Source organism: Cimex lectularius, unplaced genomic scaffold, assembly GCF_000648675.2.
Source record: "Cimex lectularius strain Harlan isolate CLEC.00 unplaced genomic scaffold, Clec_2.1 scaffold49, whole genome shotgun sequence".
Taxonomy (NCBI): Eukaryota; Metazoa; Arthropoda; class Insecta; order Hemiptera; family Cimicidae; genus Cimex; species Cimex lectularius.
In genome coordinates this window covers 1,954,830-1,973,163 of record NW_019392644.1, presented here as the reverse complement: position 1 = coordinate 1,973,163, position 18,334 = coordinate 1,954,830, and the positions used below count along the sequence as shown (strand labels likewise).

General features: G+C 38.3%; 1 protein-coding gene across 1 annotated transcript; it reads left to right on the top strand.

The window, feature by feature from the left end:
• Positions 1–327: 327 nt before the first annotated feature.
• Positions 328–16,610, top strand: LOC106665905. Its single transcript, XM_024230267.1, has 7 exons — positions 328–613; positions 8,786–8,922; positions 12,461–12,569; positions 12,637–12,842; positions 16,027–16,144; positions 16,209–16,361; positions 16,425–16,610. Exons 1-7 carry the CDS (start codon positions 328–330, stop codon positions 16,517–16,519), a joined length of 1,104 nt encoding a protein of 367 aa, XP_024086035.1. The 3' UTR covers positions 16,520–16,610.
• Positions 16,611–18,334: the final 1,724 nt, after the last annotated feature.

Here is an 18,334-nt window from a genome sequence, read left to right as displayed (position 1 = left end):
CTATTTAACCGGTAAGTGTTAGATCTGTGCGATACGCTTATGATGCTTTTAAGTTTCCCTGAGGTAAGAACAGTTTCTTTTTCGGCCAGTTAGTATCTTCGTAAGCAGAAAAAAAGAGAAACATGCTAATAACATATCTCCGGTCAGGAACAATAAACGTAAGGAAATTCCGATCGTCCAGAATCTTGAAACGCTTTCGTTCTTCATAGATTTACGATTTTTCAAATCGTGATGACCCTGACTCATCTTTCCGTTTAGTAGAGCGCGTCGCCATTGTGAACTAGGAGAGCATATATTCTCGGGAGAGGCCGCGGACCGTGCAGTGCCATGTACATCCTTCTGTTAGTAAGTTTCGCGTACGCGGAAGACCTGATCCCAGGCCAGGAGGATTCCGTCCAAGTGACACGGGTCAGACACGAAAACGGCACGGTCGCAAGGACAGTGATCATTCCGAAGGTCTCGGACGGTTGGGTCTCAAACAATTTCGTCTTTGTCAGCGACTCCTCTGGAACACGGCCTCCTACCATAGACAAACCGGTGAGGAGAAGAAAGAAGAAGAAGAAACCAGCTGAAACGAATTCCTCTCAGATCATAGACTACAAAGATCCAAAATGTATGTGTTTTTTACAAGTTTACAACTATTTTCTCAACTGGTAAAACAATTTGACATTTAAAATGAGTATTTATTCAAAAGTGTGATTTTCTAGCAATGGTTATAGGAGAAGTTTCTTGAGAAAATAAATAAATTTAATTAATTTTTTTAAAAAAGTAAATTCAATTTTAATTTTGTATTGAAGCTTGTTTTGGTTTGTTATTATTAGTCTGTTCTTAAAAGAAGTACAAAAAATATATTAACCAACAGGATATATTCCAAGTTAATTACCAACAAGAAGTTTATTAACAAACAACAAACAGAACCTTTTTACAAATCTTTAAAAAACTGAAACTTTAAAAATGTAAAAGATTACAAACATTTTGGGAGTTTGTAAGGTTTTAAAGGAGTTCCGCAACTCAACCTGTTTGCCAAGCTGCAGTCGTGGCGAATCCACCCTGAGGGTAAGGGTTTTCCATGTCTTATCCCATGATCGTCCAACACTCTTTTCCGTTTCACCCCCCCCCCCTGTACCCCTCGTTTCGATCGAGCAGCAGAGCAGAAGGTGAGTTTATTTTCCTATTCATCCCCTTTTTGTTTTCACATTTCCTACAGTCCACTAAAACTACGCAACAGGGTGATTCACTTTAAATACTTACTGAGCTCTCCAGAGTCTGATGCTCAATTGCCTTTTGTGGATCCCTTCATTACTTCATCACTCCTGGATGCCTCAGCGATGATTGAGCATACAAAGGTGCTTTTTACAGTTAAGAATAACAAATCTCCCGGTAATGACGGCATTCTTTTCGAATTCCACGTGTCCTGATTTTCAGTGGCTTTTTTTAAGTTTCTACAATCACATATATGAAACGGGTCTAGTTTCTGCTTCCTTTAAAGGAGTGTTCTTCCCTCCATTAAAAAATGATCCTGCTTGTCAAAAAATTACAGAGGGTTATCTTTCACTAGCTGTTTAAGTCAAACGCTCTCCTGAATTAATTAAGGGTTTTAGTTGAGATAAAAAAGTCAGTGTGACGAGCGGGATTCGAACCTACGACCTTCGGCTTGATACGCCGCAACTCTACCACTTGAGTTATCGTGACTTCAATCCGCTCGGGCACTAACTTCCCATCTCAACCCAACCTTTTTGAATATTCCCTCCTTTTTGCCATTTTTCAAATGTCGTGTATTCTATTTAATGCTCGGCGACATTTGAAATGGCCATAGAGAGCTTTAGTGAAGGTACACTTCATTTTAACTTATTAAATTCACTAGTTTTCGTGGTCCGGTTGACCAATTAATATCTTTCAATTAATTTAGGCTTTTAGGTGAGATAAAAAAAATGGCAAAAAGGTGGGAAAAGTCAAAAGGTTGGGTTGAGATGGGAAGTTAGTTTCCGAGTGGATCTAGGTCACGATAGCTCAAGTGGTAGAGCAGCGGCGTATTTAGCCAAAGATCGTGGGTTCGAATCCCGCTCGTCACACTGACTTTTTTATCTCAACTAAAAGCCTTAATTAATTTAAAGATATTAATTGGTCAAGCGGACCACGAAAACTAGTGAGCTCTCCTGAATGTTTGTGAACAAACTTTCGCTCTTTGTGGGACAAAATAAAATCCTGACTGATTGCATTCGGTTTTTGCAAGGGATATTCAACTGTGGATGCCATCTTTACTTTGACCAGCACCAAAACTTAAAATGTCGCAAACTGCGGGCTGGTATATATATGAGTATTCTTTTGATACCAAACAGAAATTTTCTATTCCGCAAATTATTGACGCTAGGCAGTTCATGACAGTTTATCAGTTTTTTCGCAATTTGTAATAAAAAAAATGGCATCAGTATGAACTAAAGAAGGCCAAACAAGAAAGTTTGCAGTATCAAGTGGTCTGAAGCAAGTGATTAATACCCTTTATATGAATTGTAATATGGGATAAAGATTGTGAGCATAGTAATCAAGGTTTTACTTATTATTCACTAGTTTTCGTGGTCCGCTTGACCAATTAATATTATTCAATTAATTAAGGTTTTTAGTTGAGATAATAAAGTCAATGTCACGAGCGGGATTCGAGCCCACGACCTTCGGTTTCAATTTCAAGAATTAAAATGAAGTATACTTCACTAAAGCTCTCCGTGATCATTTCATTTGTCGCCGAGAATCAAATAGATTGCACGACATTTGAAAAATGGCAAAAAGAAGGGAAAATTCAAAAGGTGGGTTGAGATGGGAAGTTAGTGTCCGAGTGGATCGAGGTCACGATAGCTCAAGTGGTAGAGTAGCGGCTTATCAAGCAGAGGATCGTGCATTCGAATCCCGCTCGTCACACTGACTTTTTTATCTCAACTAAAAACCTTAATTAACTGAATGAGTTTTACTTTATGCTGATGACCTGGCTATTTTCTCTGATAATCCATTATCTCTTCAAAAAATATAGATTTACTTCACAAATATTGTAATAAAAGGAGTCTACTGGTGAATCTGAGCAAACTTAAAGTGATGAATTTTCAATATGGGGGCAGGCGATGAAGGAAATAATTGACATTATCAGAGAATATCATATATCATTATTGATTCCTAGGCTTTCCTTTGTTAAACACTTACAACGATCTGAAGTAATGTCAGCAAATTTTGACATGAACTGCGCCTGGAAGGAAGCGTTCTCAAACCCAAGCTACCATTATTGAAAAAGAATATTTAATATTGTATTTAGTAAGAACAGTATTGTGCTACGGGGTCCAAGTCACGATGGTAGTAAGTGCAATCCATATGTCTATAAGAAAGTTGTTTCAACTTCCAAGATAGGCACATTATTATACAATTCACTTGGATACGGACTTATTTAAGCTTTGTGGTATACTTTCATGTTGAACGCTAAGCTTTCTCAACTACTTTTTCATTGCTATATGTTCTCTCTGAAACATCTGTATGTCCGAGGATCAATACCATTTTCAGTGTACTTGTCCTATAATAAGCGAATTCAGAAAAATTTCTTTCAACTGGCAAACACTATGCCGGATGAAGCTGTTCGACTGTTCGATGTTCCTGGCCGGAACACAAAAAGAAGTACTACAATTTCGCTACTCGTTAGAGAGCTGTATTAATTTCCCAATAGAAAAATCCAATCAAATCAATTAGAGACCTGTACTTCCGGCAAACGGTTGGAAAAAATATACCGTATGATTTATTTGTTTACCTCTTTTTTATTTTTTACGCCATCTTTTGTATTTTTATTTCATTTTGTTATGTGTATAATGATTAGTCAGAAATCGTGAGATGCGGTCTGGTGAGATGTACGTTTCAGAAAAACATTTTCTTTATCGTGCCAACGTTTCGATCTTTATTGAGATCATCTTCAGGGCCTAGGATTTACAAACAGGACCTGAAGATGATCGCAATAAAGATCGAAACGTTGGCACGATAAAGAAATTGTTTTTCTGAAACCTACATCACACCAGAACGCATCTTACGATTGCTGAATAATCATCGACTAACGGTCACTGATCACTACACATTTCTATGTGTATAATTGTAAATATTAATACACTTTTTCTTTGTCTTTTCTTTCTTCATTGTAAAATATTAATCGCTCTGAAAGTGATAAACCATGCATACTAAAACTAAAATTTGTTCGTTTGTGCAACCAAAAGAAAATTGGTTACAGTCCTATCACAATACTAATTACCTTTCATTCTCGGAATAAAATCGCAAAGCCATTAACGTTTTAGGCGTCCAGACGCTAAGGATAAACGTTATTCGGCCAGAGGGTTACGGGGTCAGGTTGTCGTCCAGGTTTTATGCAGTCGTCTTTTCCAAGCGGACTTGAGAAAAAATGGTATTTTGGTGGTAATGGATAACTGGTAGGAAGAATGATAAAATGTCTTTGTGGATATTAACGATCATACTGAAGTAGGAAGTTTGATCAATGGTTCGAAGGAAGTGAGACAAGTTTGATTGGATTCTTCGGAAGTTGAAACGCTTGGTTTAAAGTTTAATCACATTCCGTGATGAATTAGCAGTGAGACGTTCGATATATTTTTTTTTTGGCACTTGATATTCCCCCATCGGCCCTCCCACTTACCATTCACTTAAACAAAGAATTATGCACTCAAAGAATGAAGTAAATAAATACATGCACACTGTAGAAGAGCTACAAGATATTTATACATAATTCACTATTTTTCGTGGTCCGCTTGACCAATTAATATCATTCAATTAATTAAAGTTTAAGTTGAGTAAAAAAGGGCAGTGTCACGAGCCGGATTCGAACCCACGATCTTCGGCTTGATATGCCGCTACTCTACCACTTGAGCTATCGTGGCTTCGATCCACTCGGGCACCAACTTCCCATCTGAACCCCACCTTTTGAATTTTCCCTTCTTTTTTGCCATTTTTCAAATGTCGTGTAATCTATTTGATTCTCGGCAACAATTAGCACTAAATTTGCAAAGTGAAAATTCAAAAGGTGGGTTGAGATGGAAAGATAGTGCCCGAATGGGTCGAAGACACGATAGCTCATGTGGTAGGATAGCGACGTATCAAGCCGAAGGTCGTGGGTTCGAATCCCGCTCGTGACACTGACTCATGTTTTAACTCATACCGACGGACTTCCATTTGAAAACTATATTGCTGTTTTTCGCACATTGGGCTCAATGTTTTATACGTAAAAACCGATATAAGAACTTGTGCACTTATGAAACTGCGCCTTGTTGAATGAGGATGTCATACATGTCGAAAATCAGCTTTCAGATCTTTACGTGTAATTTCCCACAAGGTAATCTGTTTCGTTGTTATTTACTTGAGAGGAGACAGAATGAGGTTGTTGGCCTGCATCATTATGCACCGTAACGACGAATTAAAAAAAAGTGGCGTGTTTTTTTAGTGACAAAAGCTTCTAATTGATATTTTTTTGTTGATATAAATACATTTAACTGTTTTTTAAGAAGTTTAGTTTTGACGACTCAAAAGATAAAACTGAATAGACGACTTAAATTACACAAATGACATGACATCAAATCGAGATTTCCCACTTGTAGAGAAACGTTGAGCAACGAGACACACTTCGTGGCACGCCTTGTTCCTTTATAGGGAGCAAGTAGGAGTTGTACTGGACATAAAGACAGTCCGTGGGCATGAGAGTTGTCTGTTGGATCCCCTATTCCGATTTTATATGAGTAAGGGGGGTGTTAAATATTATGTATAATTAATTAAGGTTTTTAGTTGAGATCAAAAAGTCAGTGTCACGAGCGGGATTCGAACCCACGACCTTCAGCTTGATACGCCGCTACTCTACCACGTAAGTTATTGTGACTTCGATAGTGACTTAGTGCCCGAGTGGATCAAATTACTGATGTGTGTGCCTTCAGATTAGGAATTATACCATGAGATTTCTCGCTGATGGTGGGCTAGGAGCCCGAAACGCCCATGTAATTTACTAAACTGAATAAAGGTTTTCAACCACGGAGAACTTGGAATTTTTCAACGTATCAATAGAGAACAAAAATATAGAGGAGGAGAAAGAGATAAATGGAAATATGAAAAAAAAAAAACTAGATGTGTGGGTGTGAGTACAAGAGAGGGAGAGGGGGAGTGAGTGAGAGAGAGAGAGAGAGAGAGAGAGAGAGAGAGAGAGAGAGAGAGAAGTGAAACAGATGAGAGAGAGTGTGGTGTGTGTATGAGCAAAGGAGAAAAGGATAGTGCGAAGTAGAGAAAGTGTGTACAAGGAGATAAAATAAGCCTATAAGTTAGAAAAAAAATCTCTCTGTAATTTTTATGAAACTACTGCTCAAATTTATCATCAAGAAGCAAAGAGATTTAAAATATTTGTAAAGATCTCTGAGTTACTTATTGTTATTTTATTGGCAAGTCAAAACAGAGGTGAGATATCTTAATACCTCAGTTTTGAATAGTACGACAATCATTTAATCCTTTTTTATTCACAAATAATATTATAATGTGCATATTTCAGACAGTTTCCTGTAAGCTGTTTTTAATATTTTAATTAATATTGAACAACAAAGTTGGGAAAAAACTAAAATTCAACTAAACTAAAACTAAATTACTTAGTTAAGCCGGAAATGTCAACTAAACTGATAGTTTGTAATTGTATTTTCAAACTAAATGAGTTCAACAAAATTAGTTTTGTTGAATGGGAAACTAAAACTAATTTAGTTGAGCAGATTTAGTTGAACTAACTAAAAAGTACAAACTTTTAGTTTTAGTTTTCAACCAACAACTAAATTTTTTTTTTTAATGAACAACTTAAAATTTGTTACTTCCATGTTCTCAGTAAAGTAAGTTTTGGCATCGTGTATAATCAGTAGAAATGTGTCCCACACCCCTCTGAATCAATTCTAATAGGGCGCCCTTCTTATGATGAAGCCTTGCTTCAGGAGGACTTCTCTAAAAACTAATTAATGGATAGGTAGTATAATAATAATAGTACATTCTTTAGAGGATTTTGTAGAATTAACAAATTTTTACGTCCTTGAAGAAACCAGGATTCATTTGGCCCAACAACAACATTATGTTGGACATCACTTAGCAATTTGAATGGAACATAATTTCTTCAAAGTACGTAACTGTTCAGGTTTTAGGTTATGTAAATAACATTGTGTGAATATGTGAACTTAATAACGACATAATTGCAATACGCTCATATACAAACGTTTGAACGGAAATACGATTAACAGGTACCTATTGTAATATAAGTGTATTGCTGCAATGCTATTGCACGCAGCAAGACTAAGACGTATGCGTAGTGATATTTTCAAGAAAACATTAGGCTAAACATGACACTCTTTTCCTTACAATTTTGTTCACAAAATCTAACTTCATTACGACAAACCTTTTCGTGATTTCATCAACCAATGTCAACCTAAAACCAGCTTGGAAAAATCAATGAGACAAACAAACATCGAAAATTTGAACAAGACGGAAGACGCAATCATTGGTTTCGGAGAATGCCACATAAACACTCACACGTACATACAACAAAAACTCAACTAAATTAATTTAAAAACTCAATTGATGAACTAAATTAATTTAAAAACTCAAGAAAAGTTTTAGTTGTTAGTTTAAAACTAAAACTTACAGTTTGTACTTTTTAGTTCAACTAAATCTGCTCAACTAAATTAGTTTTAGTTTCCCATTCAACTAAACTAATTTATTCAATTAATTAAGGTTTTTAGTTGACGTAAAAAAGTCAGTGTCATGAGCGGAATTCGAACTCACGACCTTCGGCTTGATACGCCGCTACTTGAGCTATCGTTACTCTGACTTTTTTATGTCAACTAAAAACTTTAATTAATTGAATAAATCCCTCATTCCTACTACCTTATTGTGAAATCCTTCCTCTCAGATCGATGGTTTAAAGTAAGAATCGGCACCGAGTTTTCACCTATCACACAAATCAAAGCTGGCGTTCCACAAGGAAGTATCCTACGCCCAATACTCTACACCATCTACACTGCTGACATACCCACACATCCAAACACACAAATCACGCGGACGACACCGCAATCTTATCAACACACTCCAATCCTATCCTAGCAACAGAAGCACTCCAACAACACCTGAACCTTATTACCAACTGGTGCAATCTGTGGCGGATCAGGTTAAACTAACAAAAAAGCAACACGTTACATTTACGCTCAAACGACAAACCTGTCCACCAGTGCACATTTACAACAAAATAATACCACCATCGAACCAAGTCCGCTATCTTGGGCTTTACTTAGATAGTAGACTTACTTGGAACCCACATACACGATTAAAACGGCAAGAACTTAACAAAAGATATGGACTACTCAGACACCTTCTTGGACCAAAATCAAAACTAANATTAAGGTTTTTAGTTGAGATAAAAAAGTCAGTGTCACAAGCGGAATTCGAACCCACGACCTTGAGATATGCCGCTGCTCTACCACTTGAGCTATCGTGACCTTGATCCACTTGGACACTTACTTCCCATCTCAACCCCACCTTTTGAATTTTCCCTCCTTTTTGCTATTTTTCAAAGAAACTATAAGTAATGTCCATCTTGATCGAATTAAATACCACGAAATATGATTTTTAATCGGCAATAGTTAATATATTATCAGCTAATAAATTATTATGAAATTTTTACCAGTATAATTATGAAAGGTTATGAAGTTAATTATAAACTGATATTTGAATAAATTGTTTTTAATTTAAAAAGTGGAAACCGAATGCGGGGGAAGGGGACAAATCAACGGTGCTATTTTCAAAGGAGGCTCTCAGGAAGGCGCATGCAGTTTCTCAATTGAAAAACTGCCGTGCGCAAAGCAGATCCGCTTCGATTTCATCAATCTTGAGGTAATTAAGCAGTTATTTATCGGAAAGTCAGTAAAGCAAAAAGATAAACATCAAAATGTTGTTTTTTAATAGCTCGTTGCGATAAAGCGATAATAGTTGCCACCCTCATTTCACTTTCATTGTGGTCATTCTTTCGATGTGCCAATTACAAAAAACGGAAAGACACCAACCTCCGAGCATGCTTTAATTCTGTCTTTCTTCTTGAAGTGTTGTGTTTTTCTCATTCTCCCTNTAGCCCTAACTCTTTCCTCAACATCTCACCCTTACAATCCTCCACGCCGTTTAAAACGACGATGGCCTAGTGACCTTCTATCTAACCCACCAAATTAACTTTTACTCCCCCCCCCCAATTAAATAAAAGTTGGTTTCTCTCCCCACTGCCTCCTGGTCTGACAGGTCTGTCAGATTAGTTTATAACTAACTATTTGCTCAATGTATATTATGTACAGATAGCAATAAATAAAATAAATAACTTTAAATAAAAAAAAATTTAAAAAAATTAATTGAAAGATATTAATTGGTCAGTCGGACCACGAAACCTAATGAATTTAAACTAATTTAGTTGAGCCAATTTAGTTGAACTAAAAATTGTCAACTAATTTAGTTAAAAAATTTAGTTGCAACTACTTGGCAACTCTAAGTTTTAGTTGAAAGTTTAGTTCAAATAATTTTTAGGTAATAATACCCAAGTCTGTTGAACAACGTAAAACGTTTATTTTATTATTGAGTGGGAAAACAGCAAAATTAGAAGTTCTAACATCCAAATTTCCAAATTTCTAAAATCCAAACTAGATATTAATTATACATTTTGATTATTTGAATATTATGATGATTTTAAACTAATTTTTCTTACAGTTCTAAACCTTTTTACAATCGTGCGCTTCCCCAACGATGACTGTGTCGACCAAGGAGGAATTTGCTATCACAAGATGGAATGCGAGCAGATGGGAGGAAACGTCTTGGGCCCATGCGCTCGCGGTTACGGCGTCTGTTGTGCAGGTGATTATCTACACATCAGTACTTAGCATACTCTAAAATATGTTTGTTTTATTTATACGAAAAACTATAAGTAATTAATCTTTAATTAAGGTATTGGTTGAGATAAAGATTAATTAATTGAAAGATGTTGAATTTACTATAAGGAATTACAATTAATTAAGGTTTTTAGTTGAGATAAAAAAGTCAGTGTCACAAGCGGAATTCGAACCCACGACCTTGAGATATGCCGCTGCTCTACCACTTGAGCTATCGTGACCTNAACTTTTATTATCCTCTGATATTTTTGATTACCTCCATCCTTTTAGCTTCTTATTTACCTATTTCTCTATGTATACCAACATTTATCAATTTCTTTGGTTTCTCTGCACCTCTTCATTCATTCTCTCACTCACTCTCTCTCTCTCTCTCTCTCTCTCTCTCTCTCTCTCTCTCTCTCTCTCTCTCTACCTCTCTCTCTCCTCTTTCTCTCTCTCTCACACACTCTCTCTTTCTCCTTCTCTCCCTCCCTCTCTCTCTCTAGCTGTCAATCCAGCTCTCTTGTCTGTCGTGTTCATTTATGTGATTCATTCAAGCTCATGGATTTACCTAAACTGCTCATTAATGAACAGCGATTTTGCCAATTTTGTAGCATTTACTTTCTCTAGAAATTTTATTTTATTTTTATAAAAAATTGCATTAAATTTATTATAAATTATTGTTTTTTACTGAACAAAATTTATTGAAGAGATTTTGAAGGAAAAAGTTAGAATGTTTGAAATTATAAATGGTGCAGGGAGTGTGTTGGATCGTTGAAAACAATTAATTATGAGTAGGAAATATCTTTTTCAACGATTAAATAAAAGGTTTATATATGCTATAATTTTGTTCATTGGGCACAGTAATTTTTAAACAATTAATACCATGAATAATGTTTTCTATTAGCTAAAACCTGCTAGACATACTGTTAATAAGTTTGTAACTAATTTCATAAAGAATTTCTCTCTGTAGATGTTGCAACTCTGCAGTCAACGGGCTGCGGATGGCGATCGAAAAGCCTTCTCTGCAACGCATCGACATGTACTCAATGGGATTTAGTCTTGAGAAAATGGGGGAAGGGGCAAATGGCTTTCCTAAATATTGCGGAACAACTCTGCCTCTGTGTTGTCTGGCATTGTCATCCAGAAATCAAAAATCCTTGCCAATGAGATCCCTATTTTGAGGGATGAATACCTCGATATTTTCTTGGATATAACGAACTACTGTGAGGTTGCCTTTAACAATATGGGGTTCAGTTCGTCCTTCAATCCCTGCCCCGACCATTGCACCTCCTTCTCCCAACTGCACTGAAGGGACTGTCTTCTACCTGTGACCTTCGCACAAAACTTGTATGACCACCGTTACACACCCGGCCTCACGGGATACGGCGGATCGGATGCAGCACGTAAGCGTTGAGAACGCGATAATTGTGCTGGAAAGTCCCTGGAATGCGTGAGTAGTGGCGGATGGGAACGGGTAGTGAATCGGTTGCTCCTACTCGAGTATGCTTTGCACGTAGGTGTAAGCTGAGCTCGATGTAGGCTTTACCGTAGGCGGTACTTCTCTAGGGGGTCGTTAACAATTCCACTTTAAAGGAAACCGCAGCCGGGGCGGATCCGGTAGTTTCTAAGCTAGGGGAGCCCCAATACTCTGGGAGATAGAGTCGCCTTCTCTATCTAGGGAGTGCGCGAGAGATCGAGCTGATGTATTTCGGCTTAGATAGCCCTTTGCGCGCGGCATAGTCTGATGCTCAATGCAGGCCCGGTCACTTGGAATGGACAAGCCGGGAGCGAGGTTGTCTTGGCCCTTCGGATCAATGCTGCGGCAGTAACATATCCTGTCGTACGCGGAGGTGCGTCAGCTCTCATCTTGAGGATCAAAACGTCCGATAAGGCCGAATAGTTGCGGTCGTTAAAGATCCTCAGAGTCCTTTTTAGGATGACCGAGCGGAAACCTCATGCCCTGAATGGAGCACGAACATTGTACGTGTTTATGCCGGGACAATTTATATTTCTGTCAATTGTGCCAGTCTCATAATTCTTATCGGTTTCGTGGGAGGGCAAGTGCTCGCGGAGGGGGGGTGTTTTGGTCGGGCCGATCTTTGGAACGGACATTTTTGGGCCAGGAGAGGGGCCGAAATCTCGGTAGTAGGCTTTAAGGTCTTGACCATAGACTCCCAGCCTCTTATTGGCACATCCAGGCTCGGGAGACCACGCTCTGAGAAACACCAACTGCCTGTGATATTTACCTGCCGGTGACCTCGATGTCTTTTTTTTAGAGGGTTCGTGACAGCAGACGTTGCCTGGGGTGCCGGTGTTTTTGAAAAAAAGCCCATTTGTAAGTATATCGAGTTCGAATGCAGGGCCGCTGGATTCGAACCCGGGACCTTTACCTTACAGCGATGATCGCCGTCTCAACGCCTAAAACAAATATCCCTATTCATTTTTGAGCAGCTTTTATCTGTGAATGTCCATGCGAGAGTATTTTTGAAATGCGATTGTTATATACAAATTGGATATTCTAGCTGGATCCACCCCTTGACGGCACATGTATGAACGAGCGGCTTCTCATAAACGGGCAGAATCGAAACAGCATCGTTCCAGTTATATGCGGGACTAACACAGGCCAGCACGGTAAGACATTTTATTGCTTTCTTGTTTTGTTGATTTTTTCGGCTAATTCTGTATGAAACATTTTAAGTTTACGCCGACGTTGATGAGGTCCCAGGACCTGTAATGATCACGGTGATATCACCTATAAAGAAAGAATTCAGGATCAAGGTGAGCCAGATTTGCGACGGACATGTACTTGCAGCACCCAAGAACTGCCTCCAGTATTTCACAGAACCGGCGGGGATGTTTGAATCGTTCAATTACGCTCCTCCTCCATCAACGACTACATATTTGGTAATTTATTTCTTCAACTACCAGTCTTCGTCAGTTATTAGATGTTAGTATGTGACAAAAAGTATATACGGCAGAGTGAAATAAAATACAATTTTAAATAATTATCTTCATTAAAAAAAAAGTAGAAGGTTTACATAAATAGATACAGTAGGGAGAAAAAGAAAAAAGGGAGTCGTCACACTCTTTAGTATGAGAGAATAACAAGAATAATAAGTAGAATGGTATGCGATCTGGCACGCACTCGGGGCGATTCGAGACGATGAAGGCTCTGCCTTCCTTGTCTGTACGGACTCCCTAAGTGCAGTATCGGCAATCCAGGACAGATTCCCCACGGACCCTCTTGTCGTACTTCTTTTAGAAAGATATGCTAGCTGGAGCGCCTGGAAAAAACGGTAGTAGTTGTCTGGGTACCCGCACATGTCGGGCTGGAGGGCAACGAACGTGCAGACGAGGCAGCGAAAGCTGGGACGTCTCGCCCTCCAGGCTAAGCTACCAGATCCGGCCCGGTGACGCTGTGCGAGCAGAAAAGAACGCTGTAAGAAAGTGTTGGCAGCGTCAGTGGGCCGGGTCGTCCGAGAATTTCATGCGAGTTAAGGGCACGACTGAACGATGGCCCCATGAGAATCTGAAACGAAATGAAAGGATCGTGTTAACTCCGTTGAGGATTGGCCATACCCGTCTAACACACGTACATCTGCTTCTGGGTCAAACCCGCGCAGGTGTCCCGCTTGTAGAGAAAGGTTGCTCAGTGTGTCTCATCTTGTCGAGGAGTGCTCTCTACAGGGAGCGAGTAGGCATGGACCCCGTCAGAAGAACGGTACTCGGGCGAGCAAGACGATGTTGGATCCCCTATTCCGCTTTTTAAGAGAAACGGGGTGTTTCCTCACTTGTAAATAGTGTATAAAACGTGAATATCTGTGTAAATAAGTCTTTCTGTGTTGTGTTTTATTGTGTCGTGTATTTATTTGTAAGTAATTTATTTATTTGTTTGTTCTAAGTGGGTGATCTTTTTAGACTGTAGGGCCGATGGCGGAATATTGAGTACCCCATCGGCCATAACAATGCAGCGCGAGGTGGCTGATATGACTTTATTGTTAAAGAAGTAAGGGAGACCATAAGACAAATAGATATATTAAAAAAATAAATAAAATACGTGTTATTTAATTTAATTATTGTTAGAGGAGAACAAAGAGAAGAGAAATGAAAGCGCAAGAACGACAAACAAAAATAGCAAGGTGGATAGAGAGAGAGAGAGAGAGAGAGAGAGAGAGAGAGAGAGAGAGAGAGAGAGAGAGAGAGAGAGAGAGAGCGAGAAAGAGTGTGAGAGAGAGAAATAGGAGGAAAAGAATATAAGCTTTTTAAATAATATAATAAGTAAGTGATGCTTATAAATAATTTCGTCCAAATAAGAAGTCTTCATTTAGTGATCCATTAAAGAGGAGGGAGTGAGTGACGTATTTCGTGAATGTCAGTATTGATGAGTGATCTGTTTAGAGGATGACTGAATCTCTGAGTGATCCAATTCTTTTTTGAGCGAACGAATGTGCAACCGGCTGAATTGTTAAGTGAGTTGGTAAGTGAACCAATGATAAAGTAAATGTACTTCTTCCGATTTTTGGATGAGTAAAGGCTAAGCAACTCTGTGAACGAGTCACTTATTACGTGAGTGTGAGAAGAAGTGAGTGAGGTGTTTAGAGAATGTTTGTATGATTGACTGAATTAGTGTTTTATTGAGTGAGCTAAATGGTGGTTGCTTGTGGGCTTGTGTGAGTGGGTTGCATGAACTAACGAATGCGTAACTAAGCCAACAAGTATTTTAATTATTAATTTAATGTGCGGGTGAGCTGTTGAAAGAAAAGAACTGATTGACGGGGTTAACTTTTTTAATGAGCGAAGAAACGTGTGATTGAAGCAGTCAGACAGAAACAATAAAAATCTAAAATCTAATCTTTCTTTTCAAATTCTACGATTATTTATTAATTAATTAAGGTTTTTAGTTGAGATAAAAAAGTCAGTGTCACAAGCGGGATTCGAACCCACGACCTTGAGATATGCCGCTGCTCTACCACTTGAGCTATCGTGACCTCGATCCACTTGGACACTTACTTCCCATCTCAACCCCACCTTTTGAATTTTCCCCCCTTTTTGCCATTTTTCAAATGTCGTGTAATCTATTTGATTCTCGGAACAAATAAAATATCCACGGAGAGCTTTAGGGAAGTATACTTCATTTTAATTCATTAAATTTAGTGAAGGTATATTTCATTTATACATATTAAATTCACTAGTTTCGTGGTCCGCTTGACAACTAAACTCGTGACACTGACTTTTTTATCTCAAATAAAAACGTGTAGAGATTGATGATCGTTAGTCGATAATTATTCAGAAATCGTGAGATGCGTTCTGGTGTGATGTAGGTTTCAGAAAAACATTTTCTTTATCGTGCCAACGTTTTGTTCTTTCAATTCACTAATTTCGTGGTCCGCTTGACCAATTAATATATTACAATTAATTAAGGTTTTTAGTTGTGATAAAAAAGTCAATGGCACGAGCGGGATTCGAACCCACGATCTTCGGCTTGATACGCCGCTGCTCTACCACTTGAGCTATCGTGACCGCGAAACCAACTTCCCTGTCCAGCGGACCACGCAATTAGTGAATTTAATGATTTAAAATGAAGTACACTTCACTAAAGCTCTCCGTGGCCATTTCATTTGTCGCCGAATCCAATCCGATTACACGACATTTGAAAAATGGCAAAACGGAGGGAAAATTCAAAAAGTGCGGTTGAGATGGGAAGTTAGTGTCCGTGTGGATTGAGGTCACGATAGCTCAAGTGGTAGAGCAGCGGCGTATCAAGCCGAAGATCGTGGGTTCGAATTCCGCTCGTGCCATTGACTTTTCTATCGCAACTAAAAACCTTAATTAAGTTTTGTTCTTTATTGAGATCACCTTCAGGGCCTGGGATTTACAAACATTGTTTTCATTTAATAAATACATGTAGGATGTGGAAAAAAGTGAATTTATATAATGCAAGACCAGACCGCATCTCATGATTTCTGAATGATTATCAACTAAAAAACTTAATTAATTGAAAGATATTAATTGGACAAGCGGACCACGAAACTAGGGAATTATTTGTTAACCTAAACTATATATAAGTTACTAATTTTGGTTTGTTTAGAACAATCTAAATTATGCGATTTGCATTAAAAAAGGATTAGCAAGCTGTTCCATTGTGTACAACAACGTTGCCGAAGGGGGCGAAGAATATGTGTTTGAAATCAATAACCTCGACATAGGTAGGATGTTTATCTTATGGTTTGTCGGAAATGATCATTCAGATTTGTTCTTTTCTCTTGACAGACGGATCTTTGACCGTTCCTCCGGGTCAGGCTGGGGCCGAAGTCTTCAATTGTCCTGACGACTATATTTCCGTGGCGAGCGTCCGGCTCTGCGGTCAGAAGCTGAACGACGCCACTTCGCAGTTGGACTTCACGCAAAATTTCCCTGTCACCGGTAATGAAAAATTAAATAAAAGTTATAAATATGATTTTTTTTTTTAATATTTATAATTTGCAGACAAATCAAGCGGACCTTTCATAGTCACTTTCGTCACCAACGGAATGACCGCCGGACGGGGATTTCGTATCCGATATAGCCAAGAGCAATGCTGATCTCTTCTGACATTCCTTGTATATAGAACCAATTTATTTATTAACAAACGTATAATTTATATAAATAAAAGTTTTCACGGAAATGAGGACTACTATTTTTCTACGTTCTTCATCGCCAGCTCTCCCTCCCCCTGCTAATTCTTTTCTTTTTCTTTTTTTGTTTAACTTTTCATTTTCTTCTCTCATTTTATTCCTGGCAGCTTGTCCCTCACGGACTCAGCAATGTAGAAGAAAATATAGTACAATAAAGACGTATACATATAATAAAAATATTTAGTAGTCTGTATAATATTCCCTCTGCTCAAGTATACTCGATATTCCTCAGGTTAATAGAAGAAAATCCCCTCCTTTCACACTAATAAATTACTCAATTCACTATTTTTCGTGGGTCGCTTGACCAATTAATATCATTCAATTAATTAAAGTTTAAGTTGAGATAAAAAAGGCAGTGTCACGAGCGTGATTCGAACCCACGACCTTCGGCTTGATTCGCCGCTATTCTACCACTTCAGCTATCGTGACTTCGATCCACTCGGACACTAAACTCCCATCTCAACCACACCTTTTGAATTTTCCCTCCTTTTTGCCATTTTTTAAAATGTCGTGTAATCTATTTGATTCTCGGCGACAATTGAATTGGCCACGGAGAGCTTTAGTAAAGATATACTTCATTTAAACTTATCCAATTCACTAGTTTTTGTGGTCCGCTTGACCAATTAATATCTTTCAATAATCCCTACCAAATTACTTTTACACAGTCTATTAAACATTGTGTGTTTAGGTAGAAAATTCGTTTTCTTTTTCAGTTGCCAGCCCCTCTCTATTTCACGGCTTCATCAGTCTAGTTTTATATTTATATAAATAAAACCTTTTCACGGAGGTGAGGACTTCTATTTTTCTACCTTATTCATCACTAGTTCTCACTCTTTCTCTTATTTTCTTCTTTCTTTTTTTGCTGATATTTTCATTTTTGTCTCTCATTTTATTCGTGGTAGCCTGTTCCTCATGGCTTCAGCAATCGAGAAGAAAATATGTACAATACATTCATAATAATTTGTACATATAATAAAAATAAATGGTAGTCTAGATAACATTCCCCCTATCCCAGAACACTCGATATTTCTCAGCGTTGTAGAAGAAGAAGCCCGTATGTTATGGTATGGTGAAAAAGGATACTAGGAAGCGGGGTTTGCACTCCCCAGGCACTGCAACCTTCTGGCTTTTTGTACCTTCCTAGTTCCTTAGTTCAGTGCAGTAGACTCAATCCTTCTTCTTAGAAGTATCAGGTCATTGACTGTCGCTGCTGCAATTTGATTCTCTAAGTTTTTTCCGTATGTTAGGTTAAACCTCCATTGAGCTGTTGCTTCGCATTCGAAGATGATGTGAGTGGCTGTTTCTTCCTCCTCATTACATAATCTACAGATGGGATCATCTTTGTATATACCCATGTTGTGTAGATGTTTTCTCAGATGCCAGTGACCGGTTAGTAGTCCTACCACTCCTCTGAGTTTGGTCCTCTCCAATTGCGACAGTGTTTTTGCCAGTATCGGTGAGGGTCGTTTCATCATAAGTTTACTATGTCTAGCACCGCTACAGTTTATCCACTTCTCCTTTTGTTTTGTTTGGAACCATTCTGCGATTGAGGATTCTATATTTGTTTTTGTTATCCCAAGAATAGGTTCGGGGACTATGTATAGTCTTGCAGATCCTCCTCCGGCCAAACTATCTGCTTTCTCATTATCCAAAATTCCCCTGTGCCCTGGCACCCAAGATTTCATCAGGTTGTGTTTCCCCAGGTTTTGGAGATGTTGGATG

Excerpts from the sequence above, each read along its gene's own strand:
- LOC106665905 (XM_024230267.1), top strand. The coding sequence starts at position 328 with ATGTACATCCTTCTGTTAGTAAGTTTCGCGTACGCGGAAGACCTGATC. Across the intron at positions 12,570-12,636 it reads GACTAACACAGGCCAGCACG|TTTACGCCGACGTTGATGAG; the intron begins GTAAGACATTTT and ends AAACATTTTAAG. Across the intron at positions 16,362-16,424 it reads GCAAAATTTCCCTGTCACCG|ACAAATCAAGCGGACCTTTC; the intron begins GTAATGAAAAAT and ends TATAATTTGCAG.